The sequence below is a fragment of the Panulirus ornatus genome, chromosome 13 (genome assembly GCF_036320965.1).
Source record: "Panulirus ornatus isolate Po-2019 chromosome 13, ASM3632096v1, whole genome shotgun sequence".
Classification (NCBI taxonomy): Eukaryota; Metazoa; Arthropoda; class Malacostraca; order Decapoda; family Palinuridae; genus Panulirus; species Panulirus ornatus.
In genome coordinates this window covers 45,200,454-45,223,508 of record NC_092236.1, presented here as the reverse complement: position 1 = coordinate 45,223,508, position 23,055 = coordinate 45,200,454, and the positions used below count along the sequence as shown (strand labels likewise).

The 23,055-nt window shown below is 40.7% G+C and overlaps 2 protein-coding genes across 2 annotated transcripts; both read left to right on the top strand.

Annotated features, from left to right (window-relative positions):
• The first annotated feature begins 6,471 nt into the window (after positions 1-6,471).
• Positions 6,472-9,187, top strand: LOC139752829 (uncharacterized). The gene is made up of 3 exons (XM_071668773.1): positions 6,472-6,553; positions 8,347-8,493; positions 8,766-9,187. Exons 2-3 carry the CDS (start codon positions 8,347-8,349, stop codon positions 8,991-8,993), a joined length of 375 nt encoding a protein of 124 aa, XP_071524874.1. The 5' UTR covers positions 6,472-6,553; the 3' UTR covers positions 8,994-9,187.
• Positions 9,188-18,887: 9,700 nt separating this feature from the next.
• On the top strand, positions 18,888-22,836 carry LOC139752830 (uncharacterized). Its single transcript, XM_071668774.1, has 3 exons — positions 18,888-19,045; positions 21,937-22,083; positions 22,403-22,836. The coding sequence occupies exons 2-3, from the start codon at positions 21,937-21,939 to the stop codon at positions 22,628-22,630; spliced, it is 375 nt and encodes a 124-aa protein (XP_071524875.1). The 5' UTR covers positions 18,888-19,045; the 3' UTR covers positions 22,631-22,836.
• Positions 22,837-23,055: the final 219 nt, after the last annotated feature.

The window sequence follows — 23,055 nt, the reverse complement described above, 5'->3', positions numbered from 1 at the left end:
GTAGTACATTGTCTATTATTTAACAACACTGAGACGAAAGCTGAAGGCGATCATTTCGAATGAAAACATATGAAACAAAAAAACAAAAAGTTGAACAAGACAGTAGGTGTACCACATATCAAGACCAAGTTTCTACACTCACTGCATCGCTTGACCGATAACAACGGTTTACAGTGACTACGACTCGGCATACGGTGGATCCTCACAACAGGAAGACATGTAACGACCATGACATCTGGCTGATGATGTCGTCAAGCATCTTTCTCACCATCATTTGTAATGCAGCGAGGGTTACGCTGAGAAAACAGCCATTCGCATGCAAGAACTTCACCACACCTTTGCATTATTGCAAGTAAACAATCATTCGCATACAAGAACTTCACCACACCTTTGCATTATTGCAAGTAAACAGTCATTCGCATACAAGAACTTCACCACACCTTTGCATTATTGCAAGTAAACAGTCATTCGCATACAAGAACTTCACCACATCTTTGCATTATTGCAAGTAAACAATCATTCGCATACAAGAACTTCACCTCACCTTTGCATTATTGCAAATTTTACATTGAGTGTTGGAAGTATATGGAAGGAAACATTAGCCTTGGATAAACCTGAAGCAACAAGAGAGACGCTCCACCCTGTACTATTAAACCTAAGACGTGTTTACATCAGCAGCGATACACTAGTGTACTTGTTTACTCCCACAACCACAGACAAGAACACGTAATTCTGCTCACCAGGACAGATCCCTGTACGTACTTTCATCCACCACTCAGCGTGTTGACAATCATTACAACAGAATACTGATGTTTACACTCATTAACAACAGAATATTGTATGTTTACACTCACTAACAACAGAATACTATATGTTAACGTATCCTTGTGTCGAACCCACAAGAGGCAATCGTAACTTACATGTATGTACGCTGGGTATACATCAGTTCACTACCCTCGAAAAGAACTGTGTTGACTTACTGCACATATTTTTGGTGTTTATTTACAGCTGACGAAGTAAAAAGGAAGTTTAATGTAAATGATCGTATATTAGTATATCGTTGCAAGGTGATGAGGTGCAATATACGTTCAACATTATGATCATTTATCTATTCTCTTCGCTATTCATTTGTCATCCGATAAACAAGAGAAATGATTAGAAAGTCTCTCTCTCTCTCTCTCTCTCTCTCTCTCTCTCTCTCTCTCTCTCTCTCTCTCTCTCTCTCTCTCTCTCTCTCTCTCTCAGGAGAAATGTGTTGATAAAATTCATTTGTATCATATATTCTGTTCCGTACCATTAACTTTTTGACAGGAACTTTAGAGTGAAAGTGACTTTCACATAAATCAACCTGGGAGTTCTCTGTGATCCAGATTTCCGAAAAATATATTAACTTTCTTGCATCATAGTGACGGGTGTGACCAGACTCACCAGGAGACAGTAGCCAGTGTACTTGATGAACGACGTAATCCTGGAGGATATGAGTTGGTACAGCAACATATCACACTTCCGTCACTCTTGGTGGTCACTGCGACCCACCACTGGCGGCAGAGAAAGAAAGCTTTACAGGTGGTACTTTATTGCACTTAACTGGGGGAAATGGTGCTCTTGGAGAGAGAGTTCCTGCACTTCATCGTGATGTTGTTGCATTTCAAAATTTCGTTGATGTTATTATCGGATGCTGCTGCACTTCATCGATGACATAAGTGCCCTTCATCAGGAAGTTGTCATACTTCATCAGGAAGTTGTCGTACTTCATCAGGAAGTTGTCGTACTTCATCAGGAAGTTGTCATACTTCATCAGGAAGTTGTCGTACTTCATCAGGAAGTTGTCATACTTCATCAGGAAGTTGTCGTACTTCATCAGGAAGTTGTACTTCATCAGGAAGTTGTCATACTTCATCAGGAAGTTGTCATACTTCATCAGGAAGTTGTCGTACTTCATCAGGAAGTTGTCATACTTCATCAGGAAGTTGTCGTACTTCATCAGGAAGTTGTACTTCATCAGGAAGTTGTCATACTTCATCAGGAAGTTGTCGTACTTCATCAGGAAGTTGTACTTCATCAGGAAGTTGTCATACTTCATCAGGAAGTTGTCGTACTTCATCAGGAAGTTGTCATACTTCATCAGGAAGTTGTCGTACTTCATCAGGAAGTAGTCGTTCTTTATCAGTAAGTTGTCGTACTTCATCAGGAAGTTGTCGTACTTCATCAGGAAGTTGTACTTCATCAGGAGGTTGTCGTACTTCATCAGGAAGTTGTCGGACTTCATCAGGAAGTTGTCGTACTTTATCAGTAAGTTGTCGTACTTCATCAGGAAGTTGTACTTCATCAGGAGGTTGTCGTACTTCATCAGGAAGTTGTACTTCATCAGGAGGTTGTCGTACTTCATCAGGAAGTTGTCGTACTTCATTAGGAAGTTGTCGTACTTCATCAGGAAGTTGTCGTACTTCATCAGGAAGTTGTCGTACTTCATCAGGAGGTTGTCGTACTTCATCAGGAAGTTGTCGTACTTCATCAGGAAGTTGTCGTACTTCATCAGGAAGTTGTCGTACTTCATCAGGAAGTTGTCGTACTTCATCAGGAGGTTGTCGTACTTCATCAGGAAGTTGTCGTACTTCATCAGGAGGTTGTAGTACTTCATCAGGAAGTTGTCGTACTTCATCAGGAAGTTGTCGTACTTCATCAGGAAGTTGTCGTACTTCATCAGGAAGTTGTCGTACTTCATCAGGAAGTTGTCGTACTTCATCAGGAAGTTGTCGTACTTCATCAGGAAGTTGTCGTACTTCATCAGGAGGTTGTCGTACTTCATCAGGAAGTTGTCGTACTTCATTGGTTCGCTGATGAACACTCCCGCTCTCCCACATGACACGAGTATATCTAATCCAGGCTATCTATACAAGGAAATAGAAGCGCTTTGCCATCTTGAATAAAGAACAATAATCATATCATCAAGTTATGCTAATAAGATGATATTTCGTTTTCTTCACTTCTGACATGAGAAAATGTAATGTTTGGATACACTGTTTTCAGAACTTATAAAAGTAAGACAAAATGCGACACAGTGCAGAGTGACAACTGTGTTGCATGTGAATTTAACCTGTTCCTTCACATCACATAACAAAACGTTTCTTACAAAGGAAAAACACAGACTGAACTGTCAACTCTGAAGATTATTCAGCTGACGACCATTCCATTATTTTCACCAGTAATGCCACGCCAATAAAGTTCTCAGGCTTGTACACTCCACTGAAGACAAACTATAGCTTTAGTAAGGTGTATTTCTTAATACTAAGACGTGTTAATCGTCCATGACTGCCGGGCTGTAAGAGTGATAAACTGGACCCTCAGTGTTAATGGACACTTTAGACAGGAAGAGAAACCTAGATAAGTAGCTTCCGCTTCTCCAGCAGTGTTCATCTCTGACCTTCGTAACCCAGGACAGGGTGGGTCAGTGGCACATTCCCCTTGTCCTTAAATGGCAGACTCGGTAGCTTGTAGCGGGTCAGTGACGTGCGTTGCCCCGTTCTAAAACGGTGTTAGGTCTACATCCTATTGGCGGGCCATCGAAGAGCTTTATATCGGTGGTCAGGTTTGGCTGGATGCTGATGGTAGGTGCTTTCTCTTTAATGTAAACGGCTTCTAATATCTGTAGCCTCCTCCGATATTTTTCATCAGTCCCCTCGCACAGTCTGGCCACAATATCTTGCACAACCATCTCGTCCTTTAGACATGTTGTTCTAAAGTGTTTCGGTAGTGGCCAGAAACTACAAGACGACTGATCTTATCACTTTATCTCAACTTGTGAATATCAGTATAAGTATTTGGCTCTATTGGATGATAGAGGCCTCGAACCTATTGGCATCTTAATTGTTTAACGAACTGCTTATGCAGGATCCAAGATAGAATGTCTTTTTTTTTAGTATTTATGGAAAGCAGAAACTGATCCCACTAGCAAATAATAAATCGTATTTTCAGCTCCAGTGCAATAGGATAGATCCTCTGGGGGCGGCCGACAGTGGAATCTGCTTACGATATTCTCTATAACATTATAAGAGAAGGAATCAGATTCTGTGTTTAGGCAATGAAAGAACTGGCCCCTATGTTAAGACAAGGAGGTGAATGGTCTCTGTTTTAATATAATGTAATGAAACTCCTGTTGGTAAGGTCAAGAGAGGGAAATGATAGCCTGAAGAAGAGCATAAGAGAGAGGTAATGATGATGCTACCAGACAAGGTCCAGATACGGAAAGGATAACCAGACGAAGACGTAGGTGGGAAATGAATGAAGTTACTGCCAGACAAAGTCAAGTTAGGTGAAAGATTCGCAGAAGAAGAGCACAGGAGCCACCTAATACAACTGCCCCACGATGGGAAAGTCAGGATTTTTCTGATATTTTTTTGAATAAAAGGAATATTCCGAGAGATTTCATTTCTGGCTTGAATTTCTTAATGCTGGAGAACTACTTAGTGTTGTTTTTAACCAGTTCTTTTCAGGATTATCTTTCCATGAACTGAAATCATTATTAGAATATATCACGATACCTCCCACGGCCGCAACGTGTGATATGTTATGCTTCACATATTTACAATAAATCCAAGATATCCTTTCATTATAAATAGAAAATCGAAAAAAAAAAAAAAAAATGTACTGAATGCAAAAAGGTGTTTGGAGTGCTGTACCACCAGGCTGGTTCCTCAGGACAAAACAGAAAACGGTCTGTTGTTATCTAAACTAAGTATTACGTCATCCATCGATATAAATACGGGATCAGCAAGTGAGATAGAAATCGGCCATAAATTTCCAAAGTCATGAAATGCGTACAGCCACCACCACACGTGACCTGACGACACTAGTGACATTTACAGGAATTATGAGTCTCTCACGGAACGTTGGAGTTCGAGGGAGGAAACATTACACAAAATGTTTTACACATTTACGAAGATATTTGAGATATCGAGAGAAAGAGAGAGAGGATAGCAGAGTGAGTTGAGTGAATCTCTTCATTTCTTAATTTTTTTGTTTGACTTTGCATAGTCACACCGTTTGCCTTAGCTTCCTTTTTTCAATGGTAGCTAATACGTCTAGGTAAGTGAATACGCTGATCATGGCCATGTCTGTCTGCTACCTAAGTATCTAATAGATATCTTTGAGCACTTCTATGTTTGTGTATTACACATTCACAACCGATCTGTTGCACCTATATGCTCTAAATTTTGGATATAGAGTCCGAAAAAAAAATCTGGAAATCCTCCCCTCTCGTTTTTAACTTCCCAGAAGAAGGAACAGGGAAGGGGGCCAAGTGAGGATATTTCCTCAAAGGCTCAGTCCTCTGTTCTTAACGCTAACTCGCTAATGCGGGAAATGGCGATTAGTATAAAGGTTGGAAATCCTTCCTTTTGTATCATCACTTTCTCAAAACGGGCACGAAGGAAGAAACTTAGAGAGGATTCTTCCTCGAGGGCTCAGTTGTCTCTGCCTGACGCTCCGTCGCTACTACAGGGAACAATGACAAGGTGTAAGAATGATAATAGTTTATTTCTCCTTTGGTAAATGACTATACAGAGGATATACATAACCCACTCAGGTGTTTGGAGACTTGACGCCTTATCTATAGAAGGAGGGAAAGGCGGATACCGGAAGAGTTCCACAGCTTGGCTATTTGAGGAATGAAAGTGATATCACAACGGTCGTTTCTCCTGTGTCAGGTCTCCACACAGAAACTATGGGAAGCAACAGCGTGTCTCGGGTCGAAGCCTTTATGACAGTGACAGAAGCAGATAGATGAATTACAAGAGCTATGAGCTATATGAACAGTATGATACCTACAAAGCAGGAAGAAGATCGGAACATCTGTTGACAGATAGAAATGGCTGGGGAGAATCAATGCAGCAGAACGACTTTGGCTCAACTCTAACGCATAAAGAAGTAGAGGAAGAGTCAGTCCAAGTGTATATGAGCAACACTCGACACTGGGACGAGTTGGTCACAAGAAAACTAGCTACACCATACAACACCTCCAGCATTGGAAAGCAAACGGTGTGACGTAAATCACAATGTGGGTTTCCAGATTCTGGTAATGTTCAAATTGTTTACATTAATACAATTATGAACCGTCTATTGTTTTACGTACTACTAATGAGGGAAAAAAAACAGACATAAACAGCATTTGTTTCAATCACAAACGTCATCCTAATTCATCAGACTGATCATTCTCTCTCATCACAAAGACTCAGCCAAACTTGCTTCATGTGCAGGTATTTAAGTGTAAATGATCCTTCTGATCACATTGTGTGCAATGGTTCCTCTTTGGCAACACAACATCGCTCCTACCGCACCACAGACAGTGTCACTGATGACATTATCCAACGTTTCCCCTCGCTGAGCGTTGAGACCTACACACGTACACAGATGATGCAACACGTCGGGCACGTCCACCTCGGCACAATCTCCGTCTGGAGGTGAGTGGAGGCCCGTCGATGTACTATAAATACCTCTAGACTTCGTCATCATCATCAGTCTCTATCTGAGTGGGCGCAAGGAAACACCTCTTAAGGTAACCAGGTTTTAGTGTATAGTCATTTGGGCCTCTGACAAAACATATGTATTCATTGTTTTACAGAATATGGATTACAGTTTTCTGCATGTTTTACTAATGTCAGCTTCGGGATATCATTTTAAGATGATATTTTTGTCGCTCAGCAGTCATGATATTTCACTATTTGCGGTAAAGGTGACGCTCAATCCCATACTTGTTTAATTATACCAGGCTCCACCAGCTACCATTGATGTACTAATATACCATATTGCAGCAAAGCGTCCACTCTGAGGTTAAGCCTCTCAGTCCACATGCAGTCGCTGATACAATCTGTCTTCCACCATCTTATATAATCTTCACCCTTGTCTGAACAAGCTTCATCCTCATTCGCATTGTTGTGTCAAGTCTTTTCCTTCAACTCTAGTGTCAAAGCTCCACCTATCGTAATATAAAGCCTCCTCCTCCTCGTGTGGCAGTGCCCTGTCTAGTCCTCCAACTACTGGGTCGTTTCCTCCCTCTCCTCCTTCAGTTGTATAGTCAAGTTTCCTCCTCCTAATACAGTGTCAAGTCTCCTCTTCCTATCATTGTAATGTCACTTCTGTTGCAGTGTCAAATCTCCCCTATATTGTAGTGTCAAGTCTCTTCCTTCCATTGTACCTTCAGTTTCCTCCTACTGCAGCATGGAGTCTCCTCCTCTTATTGTAGTGTCATGTGTCCTCCTCTTGCTGTAGCGTCACATCTTCTCTTACTTTAGTGTCAAGTTTCCTTCTTCGCCAGATTACCTTCCACGAGCGAGCATACCATATAGATCACGTTAGGTGACGTAGAAACTCATAAACCATAGAAGATAGTTTGAGGTGGATAATATGAGTCACCTCTTAGCCAAATGGATCTGCTCACTAGCTATGATTTATATGAAGGGTTCAGAATCTAGGAACCCCAAAATGAATGGTTTGCATCGATTTCATGCGTACAATTCATGCTGGAAATTTAGACATAGTTATGGTGCCCCTAGAACTGACTTAGTCATCTGTGTGAGAGTTACAAGCGGATTACCCATCACCTACTGGGTCACGCAAGGTGACATGCAATATCATGGACCGTAAAGGTTGGTCTAAGATGGGTAGCTTTTGTCTTTACGTAGCCAAGCAGATATAGTTATTGGCTATCATTCATATGACTTGAGTACAAATCCTGGACACCCTGTAGTGAATGCTATATATGTATATAGACTCCTTGTGCTTCAGATTAGATCGTAAGTAAACAGTCATCTATGGCGAGGCCGTATCATTCCGGAGGAAGTTGTTGTCAAGGAACTTCTGTCTCAAAAAGAAAATCATTTCCTTGCTACTCGAAGTAGCGCAGCTGTAATACTCTGTTGCGAGTCGTGAAGTCCTTCGGAACACACAAACTAGAAGGGATGGACATTTTAATACTACACAGGAATAAACACACAATTCTCATTTTCTACCTAATCATCAAGCCACCATTTACATCCTTATATCATATAGTTTAATGAGAGTCAGAAGTAGAATACACTAAAATGAAGGAGCTATGAAATGAGGAAGTGGCGAGAGTTTTGCTAATAGGAAGAGTTCGAGGGTTTACCTTAAAGAGAGTGCTAAGTTTACCTTAGAGAGATTGCTGAAGGGTTTACCCTCGAGGGAGTATGAGAGCTTTGGAAAGACCCCCTTGGAAGGGAGAGAGGGAGAGGTTACTGGGAGATTACCGTAAAGGAACCGTTGGAGAATCAACCTTAGAGGGAATAATGGGGTTTGTTTGCTTACCTACACATGTTTTGTTTACTTCAGATGATGTCAGTGTGTAGCAGAGCTGTTGTGGTGTTGGCAGTGGTGGTGTCAATGGTGGTGGCAGACCCCAGTTTCCGTCGGGAGCGCCCTACACATTGTTACCCCAAGATTCAGTACGTCACCCACTACGAGACGCAGTACCAAGAGGTTAGTACTGGTAGGGATCTAAAGCAGGGTAATCCTGGTTCCTGGTGATATGGTTGTACTCCAGACATCATCAATAATCCGATTTAAGAAACTTATTATTACCCAAAATACTAGTGTTGAATATGTATGTCCTTTACTTAAGTAGATTCAAGTTTTCTCAATAGCCTCATAGCATCTTTAGCAACGACTGTGATAATGTAATATTGCAAGACATTACAAAGGTTCATCTCATCAGCTAAGTATTGTATCCTTCATATTCTTTTCTACCTTAGGTCCCAGTGTACGAGACAGTGTATGAGAAGGAGATTGTACCCAAGACCCTCTACCATACCCAATACAAAACTAAGTACGATACAAAATACCACACCGAGTACGTCCCTAAGTACGTCGACCACACCGTCTACAAGACCGAAGTGGCTCCCGAGTACGTCACCGTCACCTACACCCAAGAGAACTACAAGACCGTCTGCCCCAAGCCTGACTACGGCTACGGTTACTGAAGACCTGGCTACGTTGCTGGTCAGGTGGTGCGTCACAGCTTTCAAGATCTGTGATGAAACCCATCATTCTTTACCTTTCAGTTATCACTTCTCCCTACTACTATCCTATGTTTTGTAAATAATATTGTTTTCTTTACCATCCATCATGGTACTGTATGGACCTGAGACACTCACAATAAATCTACTGACATTCCTGTAGTATTTCACAGTAGGGCCTGATGACCAAGAACAGTAGGATCAAACCTAAGGTGATTATTTCGAAGGAAAACACATTAGACACAATACATTATGCCCGGTTAGAAAGGTACCAGAAGTCAAGACAACAGTTTGTGAGTAAGGCTCAGCTCAGGGCGGAGCCTCACCACAGGAAGATAGATGTAACAATCATGACATCTCACTGGTGATGCGGTTCAGTGTGTCTCCCACCACCATTTTTCACGCTGAGTGGCTATTCTTACCACGAAGCCAACACACTTGCGAGAGATTGCAACTACGGCATTACAGTTATTGTTGTGGTAAATACCGGAAATATATGAAAAGAAACGTTAAGCAAGTTCGTGCATACACCCACAAGTGAGATGCTCTTCTCTTATGTTGTAAAGCAAGAAATGTATGTACATTTACTGCCATAGACTACTGCGCGTGTTTACATTCACTGCAACAGACTATTGCACGTACTTACACTCACTACGTCAACACTACTGTACGGATTTTCCACACTAAAACAAACTACAGCGCTTGCTCACACATACTACGACAGACTACTGCACTTGTTTACAGTCACGTGTTTACTCTCTCTCTCTCTCTCTCTCTCTCTCTCTCTCTCTCTCTCTCTCTCTCTCTCTCTCTCTCTCTCTCTCTCTCTCTCTGATAATACTGCACGTGTTTACGCTTACCGCAAGAATAACTTCCTTTATTTACATTTACTATGATAAGATACTTAAAGATCAGTATGACGACATTACCGTATACTTGAGCAAACCACATAAACGACATACTTTTTAGTGTCGAAATCCACATACGCAATCGGAAGGCAACAAGTCTATGTTGAGCACACTTTACTACATTCATGTCGAAGAGGAATCAGTGTTGTATTGCCAGCTTTGTATCAACTTGTAGCTGAAGATGCGGGAAGAAATCAACGTAAATGATGGAATATCAGCTTGTTGTATGTGAGAGAGACGATGTGTCATTCACATTCAAAACAAGACTCGTGTATCCATGCTCTTCACTATCCATGCTCTTCACTATCCATGCTCTTCACTATCCATGCCCTTCACTAGCCATGAGACATTCCATTAGTATGGGAAAATTATACAGCATAAGAATAAACTGCACGACACCAGGAATTTGTTGCACTTCAGCAGAAAACTCCTGCACTTCAGCAAAATGCTCTTGCACTTCAGCAAAAGGCCCTTGCACTTCAGTAGAAAGCTCTTGCACTTCAGCAGAAAGTTCTTGCACTTCAGCAAAAGGCTCTTACATTTCAGCAAAATGCTCTTGCACTTCAGCAAAAGGCCCTTGCACTTCGGTAGAAAGCTCTTGCACTTCAGCAGAAAGCCGTTGCACTTCACCAGAAGACTCTTGCACTTCTGCAGAAAGCCCATTCACTTCAGTAGAAAGCTCCTGCACTTCAGCAAAAAGCTCTTTCACTTCAGCAGAAGGCTCTTGCACATCAGTAGAAGGCTCTTGCACTTCAGCAGAAAGCCTTTGTACTTCAGGGGAGAGTTCTAGCACGTAACTGACGAATTCCTGAACTTCCCATGGGGCTCATGACACGTCAAAGGTTTGCGGTGGGGGTGAATTTAATCCGGGCTATCTACAGTAATTCAGTGGATGTTTGTGTTCTCTCCCAGCTCATACAAAGTATAATAGCACAGATTATCTATTTCATTGATCACTTTATACTAGTAAAGTCATATTCCGTTTGTTACCTTCAGACACGAGCAAAATGTTAAGTTATAGCAAACAATTTCAGAAATCTGAAAAAGGAATAGCAGTTAGAACATTTTGAGACAAGTTAATTTCTGTTGGCTACACAATGATCACAGTGTGCAAGTGAATGAACCTCTTCTTCCACATCACCGGCAGAACAAACAAAAGAAGAAACCACAGATTGATCTGTCAACACTTCATATCATTCAAGAGGCAACTATTCTACAATTCTCCCGAGTTATCTGACGCCAATCAAGATTTCAGCGATGTGAACGCCATTGTATATAAATTGCTGCTTTGATAAGTTCTTTTTTCTACATCTTGAGGAGTGTTGATGGTTCATTACTGTCGGGCGGGAAGAGGGATGAACAGGACCTGAACCCTCAATATTCATGGAAGATCTTGAAACTGGAAGAGAAGCCCAGGTAAGCAGCCTCTGCCTCACTAACAGTGGTCATTGATGACGCCTAATTTCTAACTGTTGAAGATGATGATATATATATATATATATATATATATATATATATATATATATATATATATATATATATATATATATATATATATATATATATATATATATATATATATCCCCCTAGGGATAGGGGAGAAAGAATACTTCCCACGTATTCCCTGCGTGTCGTAGAAGGCGACTAAAAGGGGAGGGAGCGGGTGGCTGGAAATCCTCCCCTCTCGTTTTTTTTTTAATTTTCCAAAAGAAGGAACAGAGAAGGGGGCCAGGTGAGGATATTCCCTCAAAGGCCCAGTCCTCTGTTCTTAACGCTACCTCGTAACGCGGGAAATGGCGAATAGTATGAAAAACAAAGGAAAAAAAGAATATATAAATATATATATATATATATATATATATATATATATATATATATATATATATATATATATATATATATATATACGAATAGTGTATACATAGTATTCGAATAGTTATTTCCTGCTAGCCAGGCCCATAGCCTAGCGGTAGCATTCCCGCCTGTGGCACAGGGGTCCCGGGTTCGATCCTGGCTGTTGGAAGTTTGTATGTTATATGATATATATATATATATATATATATATATATATATATATGTTTGTACTTAAGATATAACAAGTACTTACACCATGATAGCACTGAAGGCCACTCGCGTCTGCCTTTTGAATACGTAGCAAAACAAATTGTACAGTGCCACCACGAACAGAGGCAGGAAAGAGAATCACGTAGTTCTAGACATTACTGGTAGGCAGGCAGCTACGGCGGACGAGGACCCCAGCGTGATATCCGTCAACTCTGATGTTTCATCTGTTTCCCTCAGTTTATCAGGTCATCCACGTCATGAATGTAGCTGATCTTGAGAATCATGAGGAAGGGAAAACCATCTGCAAATGCCTATCAAGAAGGCAGAAATGAGAACTGTGAGGTAATTTGGAAAAAAAGACAAATTCAGTCAGACTTAATTTACGGGCAGAATTTCTTTAATTTACGGGCAGAATTTCTTTAAAGATGAAGAACCACGTATTGCTGTTGCTGAACCCAACAGGCTCATCCCCTGTATACCGTCATTTTAAGATAGAACTTATCACGGCACTTCCCACAACCTCACACAGTTACAATACATATAAGACATGACTCTTATGTAAACAGAATAACGAGGAGGTTCAGGTTAACTTGAAAAGAAAGTGGTGTTTGTGGAGCTACATCTCCATACTGGTTCCAGTCTCATGGCAGATAACGGCCTTATTGTGTAATTACTTAAACATACCTCGAGCTTCATCCAGCGGTCTGCCCAGCAAGATGTAGATATGTGTTGTCACGGATGTCTAGAGGTAAGAAATCTATACAGCCACCACTGCCACGCGTGACCTGACGGAGGCACCAATAACATGTGCATGAACCCATCACAAGGAACGGATGGAGTGCGGGAGCGGACCAACCATACAGAATACTTTGCTACTTATCAGTCATATCTCAAGAAATAATTATGGGAAAGAGAGAGAAAAGCTCACTAGATGAGCAAATCTTCACTTTCTTCATTATTTTTATTATGCTATATTTCATTTTCACTCACCATTTGACAGTCGTATGACTTAAGGTGTTAATATCCCTTGGAAATATACCTCTAAAGCAACCATTCATCTCCTAGCAAAATTATGACAGATTTTCATAACATATATTCTACATGTGTCATTGTCCGTATCTTCAGGATGACATATTCGAAAAAAGAAAAAGTTCGATGTTTCCAAACTCATGAACCTGACAACAAATTGTTAAACCTAATGAATGGAAATACAGCGAGATAATCTGTTGCTGTAAGGCTTTCCCTCCTGAAAGTTCACACACACACACACACACACACACACACACACACAAACACACACACACACACACACACACACACACACACACACACACATACATGCACACACACACACACACACACGTGCACTTATTTGATCGCCGTTTCCTGCGTCAGCGAGGTTGCGTCAGGAAACAGAAGAAAGGCCACATCCAGTCACATCCATACACGAGATGTCATGCTTTATACACCGGAACCACATCCAGGCCCCACAGACCTTTCCATGGTTTACCCCAGACGTTTCACATTCCCTGGTTCACGTTCAGGCCCTAAACGCTCAAAATCTTTTTCATTCCATCTCCAATTTGGTCTCTACGTTCTCCTTTCCTCCACATCTGACACATATAACCTCTTTATCATCATTATTTCACTTGTTTTCCCAATATGTCAAAACTCTCTGAACTATACTCATTTCATTACCACACATCTTTCTTAACCTTTCATTACTTACTCGGTCATACCACCTCACACCACATATTGTCTTCAAACATTTCATTTCCAATACATCCACCCTCCTCCGCACAACCCTACCTATAACCCATGCCTACTAACCATATATCACTGGGACTGATACTCCTTTAAACATGCCCCTTTTTACCTTCGCCAGGTAACTTTCTCTCTATATATTCTCCATCGTTCCCAGAATCTTCACCTCCTCATGATAGGACTGAAACTTCTGCGTGGTGATCCATATAGTTGTCTCTAAAGAACTGTTAAACCGTAAATGCCATGGCACAAGTGAATGTAACTGGATCCAAGTAACAGCGAACCACATGACAATGAAGTACATGATTTGTATAAGATTAGGAAGCAGCAGCATTTCCTGTCTTCCTGGCAGATAATTCCCTTTGACGTCACTACACCTGCTTATCCACCCAACAATCCAATTACATATAATCTTTATCTTCAGTACTTAGCTAAAACCAGAGCTCTCGAACATATACAGAAACTCCAGACTGACAATAATATATCCTAACGCATCTATACTGACGGTTCTTGCGATTTTGCAACTGAGAGGGTAGGCAATGCTGCCGTTGTGATCCAGCCCAATGGTAATAGATTAGAGAAAAATGTTAGAATAAACAATTGAGCATCTACTCCATAAATTGAATTGTCTGCTATGCCCATCGTTCTTGAGCGGGTAGAAATCACAGCCACAGACTGTTTAACTATCTCTGATTCTTTATATTTACTCTTGCCCCCTTAACGTTAACCCTGAGATCAGAATGTAACATGTTGGTCTCTGGAGCCAAAGACAAATATTCAAACATTATTGCTCAAGTGTTTCATATCAAATTGTTATGGATTTCCTCTTATATAGGCCTCCGTGAGCATGACAAAGATGATGCTTTAACCAAATTTGTACTTATTAAAGGTGATTTTGAAAACATTGGTTTGTCAGTTAGAAGCCCACAAACTGTCATAAAAAAAAAGAACTAACTGACCTCTTTGAATCACGAAAACGAGTTCAAATAAGCACAAGTAGAAACCTTTTCCATCACAGTGAAATGTGTACAGTAAAACATGAATATGGAGAAAGTAATAAGATCAGCAGATTACATGATGTTGTAACTTCTGTGCTAAGGCTAGGTTATAGGTACTATTGACACTTTGGCCTAACTTGAAATGTTAATCATGTGAATTGCAACGGTTGTGGTCAAAGGTTTGGACATAAACTAGAACACTTTGTTTTAGAAAATGAAGAATTGAGCCTTGTAGGGATAGACCTAAACAAACCCTGCAAGAAATGTCACTGCAAGAAATATCACACCATATTGTTAATAACAAGATACCTAATACTTTAAATTTGTATCCATTTTTGGCATCTAGTCGGTAAAACTTACCATATGAAACTATGTAACTCCACCACCCTAAGACTCACTTCCGGTTCCATGGTTCCGTTTACTGCCATGTCCATTCCACAGGTATCTAAAACACCTCACTCCCTCTAATTTTTCTACATTCAAACTTACATCCCAACTTGTCCCTCTTAACTTTCTGTTTTGACACACTGTTCCAAATTGACTCACTTCCCAGGCCCTCTCATCCCCACAGACTGCATACTCGCTCCTCTCTCCAAGACTTGCATATTCCTTCTTCACCATCCCATCCATAAACAAGTCAAACAACCATAGCTTGGTGACATCACACACCCCTGCCGCAGACCGACCTGATTAGAACCATTCACTCTCCTGTCTTCCCACTCGTACACATGCCTTACAACCCTGATAAAAACTTCTCATTACTTTTAGCAGCTTACCTCTCACACAATATATTCTTAAGACCTTCCATGAAGCATCTCTAGCAACCTTATCATTTGCCTTCTCCAGACCCATAAATGCCCCATACAATCCATCTGTTTTTCTAGATATCACACTCACACATTCTTTGAAGCAAACACCTTATCCACATATCCTTTACCATTTCTGAAACCACACGGCTCCTCCCCCATTTGAAACTCTGTACATGCCTCCATCCTCTCAATCAATACCCTCTCATACAGCTTATCAGGTATACTCCACATACTTATACCTTTGTAGTTTGAACACTTAACTTTATCCTACTTGCTTTTATATCGTGGCACTATACATGCATTCCGCTAATGCTCAGCCAACATACCATGACCATACTTAAACTGAATATCCTTACCAACCAATCAACAACACAGTCACCCTCTTTCTTAATAAATTCAACTGCAATACAATCGACTCCCGCCGCCTTGCTGCATTTCATCTTATGCAAGGCTTTCATCACCTCTCTTCACCAAACCACTCTCCATGACTCTCTCACTTCGTATACCACACCGACCAAAACTTCCTACATCTGCCACTCTTTCATCAAACACATATAACAATCCTTCAAAATACTTACTCCATCTCCTCCTCACTTGATCACTACCTGTTATCACTTCCCATTAACCCCCTTCACCGATGTTCCCATTTGTTCACGTCTTTCGCACATTATTTACATTCTTTCCAAAACGTCTTTTTATCCTCCCTAAAGTTCAGTGATACTCTCTCACCCCAAGCCTCATTTGCCCAATCTTTTAATGCCTGCACCTTCCTCTTGACATCCTGTCGCTTTCTCTTATATATCACCCAATCATTTCCACTTCTTCCCTGTAATCACCGCCCAAAATCGCGCTCTTTCCTCTTTCACTATCAACCTTATTTTTTCATCCCACCACTTACTATCCTTTCTAATCTGCCCACCTCCCACTTTTCTCATGCCTCATTCATCTCTTGCACATGCCATCACTGCTTCCCTAAATCCGTCCCATTGCTCACTCACTCTCCTTGCTTCATTTAATATGACTTTTTGTCATTCTACACGCAGTCTCTGCCTATATTTCTTCACACAATTTTCTTTTCCAAGCTCACTTACTCTCACCACTCTCTATGCTCCCAACATTGTTTCTTTTATCCGAAAATCTCTACAGATCTTCACCCTCGCCTCCACAAGATAGAGAAACGACATCCCACCAGCTGCGCCTCTCAGCACATTTACATCAAAAAGTCTCTCTTTTACACGCCAGTCAATTAGTATGCAATGTAATGATGCTCACATACGTATACTTGTGTATATCCCTCCTTTTAAACCAGGTATTTCCCATTAACAGTTTTTAATCACAAAACTCCACAAGCTCTTTACCATTTCTATCAACAAAACTGAATACCCTATCCACACCAATTGTATCCTCAACTGGTACATAACATACCTTCGCATTTAAATCATCCATCACTAATACCCGGTTTCGGTCATCAAAATTGCTGACCAACTCACTCAACTGCGCCCAAAACACTTGCCTTTCATGATCTTTCTTCTTATTGCCAAGTGCATAAGCACCAATAATCACCCATCTCTCGCCATCCACTTTCACTTTTACCTATATCAATCTAGAATTTACTTCCTTGCACTCTATCGCACACTCCCACAACTTTTACTTCAAGAATAACGCTACTCTTTCCTTAGCTCTTGCCTCTTCACCACCCCCCAATTTTTTTCTCAAATATTTCCAAACCAATCTTCTCATTCACACTTGCGCTTTGTTTCACTCAGTTTCATCATCAATAACACGATTCGCTATTAGTTTCTTTAAGGTTTTATATGTTTTAGCTTCATATTTCATGATATGGGAAAATCTATCGCAATGTGAGAACTCCTACACATCAGTGTATAGGAATCAAACATTTACTGGTCATTGCAGAGAATGTACTTCTTTTATCCAGATGAAATATAAAAGCATCTTGGTAACACAAGCCAAACAAGCATTTAATATATGTTCTGATTATCTTCAATTCCACACCGAAGTAGAAACAAAAAAAATCATCAAGACCTTCAATATAACTATCAACTGTATTTAAGGACGTAATATATTTCCCAGTATTGTTCACTGGGAAGCGTGATTACATTTTGTAAGGAACTGGCTGTTTTATGTAACATTCGAGTAGTTTTTAAAACAAGAAATACAATCCAGTCATTTTTCAAGTTCAAGAATATTATTTCTGAGGCGCTGCAGTCAATTGTCTACCAGCATAAGTACAGCAACTGAAATGCTGTGTATATTGGCAAGACGAAGCGACCTCTCACGGCGCGCATTCGTGAACACCCTAGGAGATCAGTACGAACGAACGAGGTAATTACCAAACCCCACTTCTCAGCGGTAAGGAATTACCATCACGACAGTGTCCACCCAGTGTCGACAGCGAGCTTCTCTGTGCTGGCCAGTAGCTCATCAAACACCGATCCGTTAGCACCGAAGTCCCTCCTGACCTACAGGTACAACCCGACTATAAATAACAACCAGGTATCGACTGAGTAACTGTATCTTTATATAAATCTTATCTAATTTAAAGTAGAATTGTAGAGTTATTGATAAGTGTATGTTTTAAGGTTAGGATAGTTAACTTTGAACTATAGACTTTCAATCTTGGCTGGGAAATATTGCCTCTGTGGAATATCACGTTTTATCATATTTTAGATAAGGTAGGATTATTAGTTATGAGTACGAAAGAATGATCATAGGGAGAGTTTACAAACAAACGGGACTGATAAAGCGTATGACGTCACTAGGTGAGGGTCAGGCGAAGGTCAGGTAAGAAAAGTGACCACTAATACAAGGGTCAGGCCATGGATCAGGTCATAAACTTTATACACTTTGACAGTTCTTTTGATTGTGGAAAACGTCTCATCTCTACATGCCTAGATGTTGCCCATAGAAGCAATGAGAAGGAAGACCTTTGACTCAACTCTGGATCTTAAAGAAGAAAAGGAAGAGCGACGACTCCAGATATCTGAGCAGTACTTGATATCAGGGCAGCTAAGACCAAGCTAGATGTGAAACAGCGGTTCACAAGAAGAAAACATTACGATGTTGATTATATATACGGCTTCCAGAGCAGAGTAGAGGGAATGGTCATATCGTACATGTTTATGTTACTGCAGGTACGTATTGTTTACAATGCCTCATGTGCAACGCTTAACCATAAATGATTTTCCTGTTACATGTCATATTATGGTTATTTGTTGAAAAGAAAGCCACATTCCTCCTGGACCACAGTGTCACTGATGACATTATCCAACGTTTTCCTTCGCTGAGCGTTGAGACCTACGCACGTACACAGATGATGCAACGCGTCGGGCACGTCCACCTCGGCACAATCTCCGTCCGGAGGCGAGTGGGGCTCCGCCGATGTATATATACCTTGAGACGCCGTCATCATCGTCAGTCTCTATCTGAGTGGACGGGAGAAAACACCTCTTAAGGTAACCAGGTTTTAGTGCATAACCATTTGGCCCTGGTAATATTTATATATATGTATGTATATATATATATATATATATATATATATATATATATATATATATATATATATATATATATATATATATATATATATATATATATGTATATATATATATATATATATATATATATATATATATATATATATATTTTATCCCTGGGGATAGGGGAGAAAGAATACTTCCCACGTATTCCATGCGTATCGTAGAAGGCGACTAAAAGGGGAGGGAGCGGGGGGCTGGAAATCCTCCCCTCTCTATTTTTTTTTCAATTTTCCAAAAGAAGGAACAGAGAAGGGGGCCAGGTGAGGATATTTCCTCAAAGGCCCAGTCCTCTGTTCTTAACGCTACCTCGCTAATGCGGGAAATGGCGAATAGTTTGAAAGAAAGATATATATATATATATATATATATATATATATATATATATATATATATATATATATATATATATATATATATATATATATGTGTGTGTGTGTGTGGGTGTGTGTGTGTGTGTGTGTGTACGTGTAGGAAGAGAGGAAAGTGATTGGTTCTCAGTGAATGTAGGTTTGCGGCAGGGGTGTATGATGTCTCCATGGTTGTTTAATTTGTTTATGGATGGGGTTGTTAGGGAGGTAAATGCAAGAGTTTTGGAAAGAGGGGCAAGTATGAAGTCTGTTGGGGATGAGAGAGCTTGGGAAGTGAGTCAGTTGTTGTTCGCTGATGATACAGCGCTGGTGGCTGATTCATGTGAGAAACTGCAGAAGCTGGTGACTGAGTTTGGTAAAGTGTGTGAAAGAAGAAAGTTAAGAGTAAATGTGAATAAGAGCAAGGTTATTAGGTACAGTAGGGTTGAGGGTCAAGTCAACTGGGAGGTAAGTTTGAATGGAGAAAAACTGGAGGAAGTAAAGTGTTTTAGATATCTGGGAGTGGATCTGGCAGCGGATGGAACCATGGAAGCGGAAGTGGATCATAGGGTGGGGGAGGGGGCGAAAATCCTGGGAGCCTTGAAGAATGTGTGGAAGTCGAGAACATTATCTCGGAAAGCGAAAATGGGTATGTTTGAAGGAATAGTGGTTCCAACAATGTTGTATGGTTGCGAGGCGTGGGCTATGGATAGAGTTGTGCGCAGGAGGATGGATGTGCTGGAAATAAGATGTTTGAGGACAATGTGTGGTGTGAGGTGGTTTGATCGAGCAAGTACCGTACGGGTAAGAGAGATGTGTGGAAATAAAAAAAGCGTGGTTGAGAGAGCAGAAGAGGGTGTTTTGAAATGGTTTGGGCACATGGAGAGAATGAGTGAGGAAAGATTGACCAAGAGGATATATGTGTCGGAGGTGGAGGGAACGAGGAGAAGTGGGAGACCAAATTGGAGGTGGAAAGATGGAGTGAAAAAGATTTTGTGTGATCGGGGCCTGAACATGCAGGAGGGTGAAAGGAAGGCAAGGAATAGAGTGAATTGGATCGATGTGGTATACCGGGGTTGACGTGCTGTCAGTGGATTGAATCAGGGCATGTGAAGCGTCTGGGGTAAACCATGGAAAGCTGTGTAGGTATGTATATTTGCGTGTGTGGACGTATGTATATACATGTGTATGGGGGTGGGTTGGGCCATTTCTTTCGTCTGTTTCCTTGCGCTACCTCGCAAACGCGGGAGACAGCGACAAAGCAAAAAAAAAAAAAAAAAAAAAAATATATATATATATATATATATATATATATATATATATATATATATATATATATATATATATATATATATATATATATATATATATATCCTCCCCTCTCGTTTTTTTTTTTTTAATTTGCCAAAAAGGAACAGAGATGGAGGCCAGGTGAGGATATTCCCTCAGAGGCCCAGTCCTCTGTTCTTAACGCTACCTTGCTAACGCGGGAAATGGCGAATAGTTTGAAAGAAAAGAAAGAATATATATATATATATATATATATATATATATATATATATATATATATATATATATATATATATATATTCAACTGTTTTATATGTAGTGGTTCAGGCTATCAACAGTACGTGCGTGCCGTGTACAACATCGATCTTTCTATCCCTTACACATCTCCTTCACGCCATCCTTCCATCTCCTCCTCGCACTACCCCTTGCCCCTTGTCCCTCCACCTCTGATACAGAGATCCTTATAATCAATTTTTCCGAGCTACTTTACCACACATCTTGTCGTCCCTCTCAATCCCTCAATCAAACTGGGCTTACTACCAAACTTCTCCCTTACATTCATACCTTACAGATCAGCCAGCCTTACACCAGATGTCGTCTACAGGTATTTCATTATCAACGTATCCCCCTGCTCACTTTATTTTGCATTCAAGACTCAACATTTACATCCATACAACACCGTTAGGACTACTGAAGCTTTGCAGACGCTTCCATCTTTGCCTAGGTACATTGATGCTTCCTTCCACAAACACCTTACTGCTCTTACTGCACTTAACCACCTCTTTCATCTTTGACTCACTTCAGCTTCCATGTTTCCACCTTTTGTCAACATTCTCGGCATACACATATTATGTGGTGCATAGAGAGTGGGAAATAAGATTTATTGAAATGTAGAGAGCATAATAGAATGGACTGTTGGAGAATCTAACTTAGAGAAAGCGTTCGTGGATTTACACAAGAAGGAGCTGTGATGTTAGAGAGTCTGTCTTAGAGGATGTGTTGGAGGATTCACCTTCAAGGGAATGTTAAAGGGTTTACCTTGGAGGGAGTGTTCGAGAGTGTGTCATTGAGGGAATATTGGATGGTTTACTGTAAAGGGAATGTTGAAAACCCTTTTGTAGAGGGAGTGTTGGTTTACCCTCAAATATACAAGTTTTCTTGTTATTTCAGATGATGTCAATGTGTACCAAAGTCATGCTGGTGCTGGCTGTCGTGGCAACGTTGGTGCTTGCCGACCCCAGCTTCAGAAGGGAGCGCCCGGCACGGTGTTACCCCAAGGTTCAATACGTCACCCACTACGAGACGAAGTACCAGCAGGTTGGTACTGGCAGGGATCGAGGGCACCGAGTTCCTAGAGCACTGCAGCCCTAGGGCAGAACTCCAGTGTGGGATGCTATCATAGGTGTCACACGGTGCTGTGAACTATCAACAAATCCGTCTCTAGAAACTTATTCTTCCCTAATATCCTGGTAGCGGATGAAGCCTTTACCTAAGTGGATCAAATCTTTTTCAGTAGTTTTACCATATCTCCAGAAACAACTGTGTTGATAATATATTCCACTACATTACATACGTTTTCCACTGAACGTTTCTTCAGCTATTTTTTTAATCTATTTTTTTCCCTTCTCTTCCATAGGTCCCAGTGTACAAGACAGTGTATAAGAAGCAGATCGTTCCCAAGACCTTCTACCAAACCGTGTATAAAACTGAGTACGAGACAAGTTACCACACTGACTACGTTCCTAAGTACATCGATCACACCGTCTACAAGACCGAAGTGGTCCCGGAGTACCACACCGTCGTCCACACCCAGCAGACCTACAAGACGGTGTGCCCCAAACCTGACTACGGCTACGGTTACTGAAGACTCGGCCACGAAGCTGGCTGGGAATTGCGTCGCAGCTTCAAGCTATGCGATGGAAGCCATCATGACTTCTTATTCATCTTTTCCATTTTGTTAACATACTGTATACATGATAATCTACCTCGCTATGAATCTTACTTCAGGATGATTTTTTTTAAACGTACTCCATGGACCTGAATGATTTACAATAAATGAGATGATACTCTTGTAGTGTTTAATAATATAGCCTAAAATTCAACAACAGAGATAAAAGTTTATGGCGACCATTTCGAATGAAAACACATTGGATACAGCCACGGTGGAACAAGACAATGGGCGTACCCTATGTTAAGCAAAAGACTTAGCACTCACTATATCACATGTTGTGTAAACTGGAAGTTCTGTTTGAATATCGAAATTTCCGTTCTTCTCAACAGTAGTTTCGT

Bases quoted from the DNA above. Each gene is read 5' to 3' on its own strand.
- LOC139752829 (XM_071668773.1), top strand. From the start codon at position 8,347: ATGATGTCAGTGTGTAGCAGAGCTGTTGTGGTGTTGGCAGTGGTGGTG. The intron at 8,494-8,765 runs GTTAGTACTGGT...TTTCTACCTTAG, and splicing joins ACGAGACGCAGTACCAAGAG to GTCCCAGTGTACGAGACAGT.
- LOC139752830 (XM_071668774.1), top strand. From the start codon at position 21,937: ATGATGTCAATGTGTACCAAAGTCATGCTGGTGCTGGCTGTCGTGGCA. The intron at 22,084-22,402 runs GTTGGTACTGGC...TCTCTTCCATAG, and splicing joins ACGAGACGAAGTACCAGCAG to GTCCCAGTGTACAAGACAGT.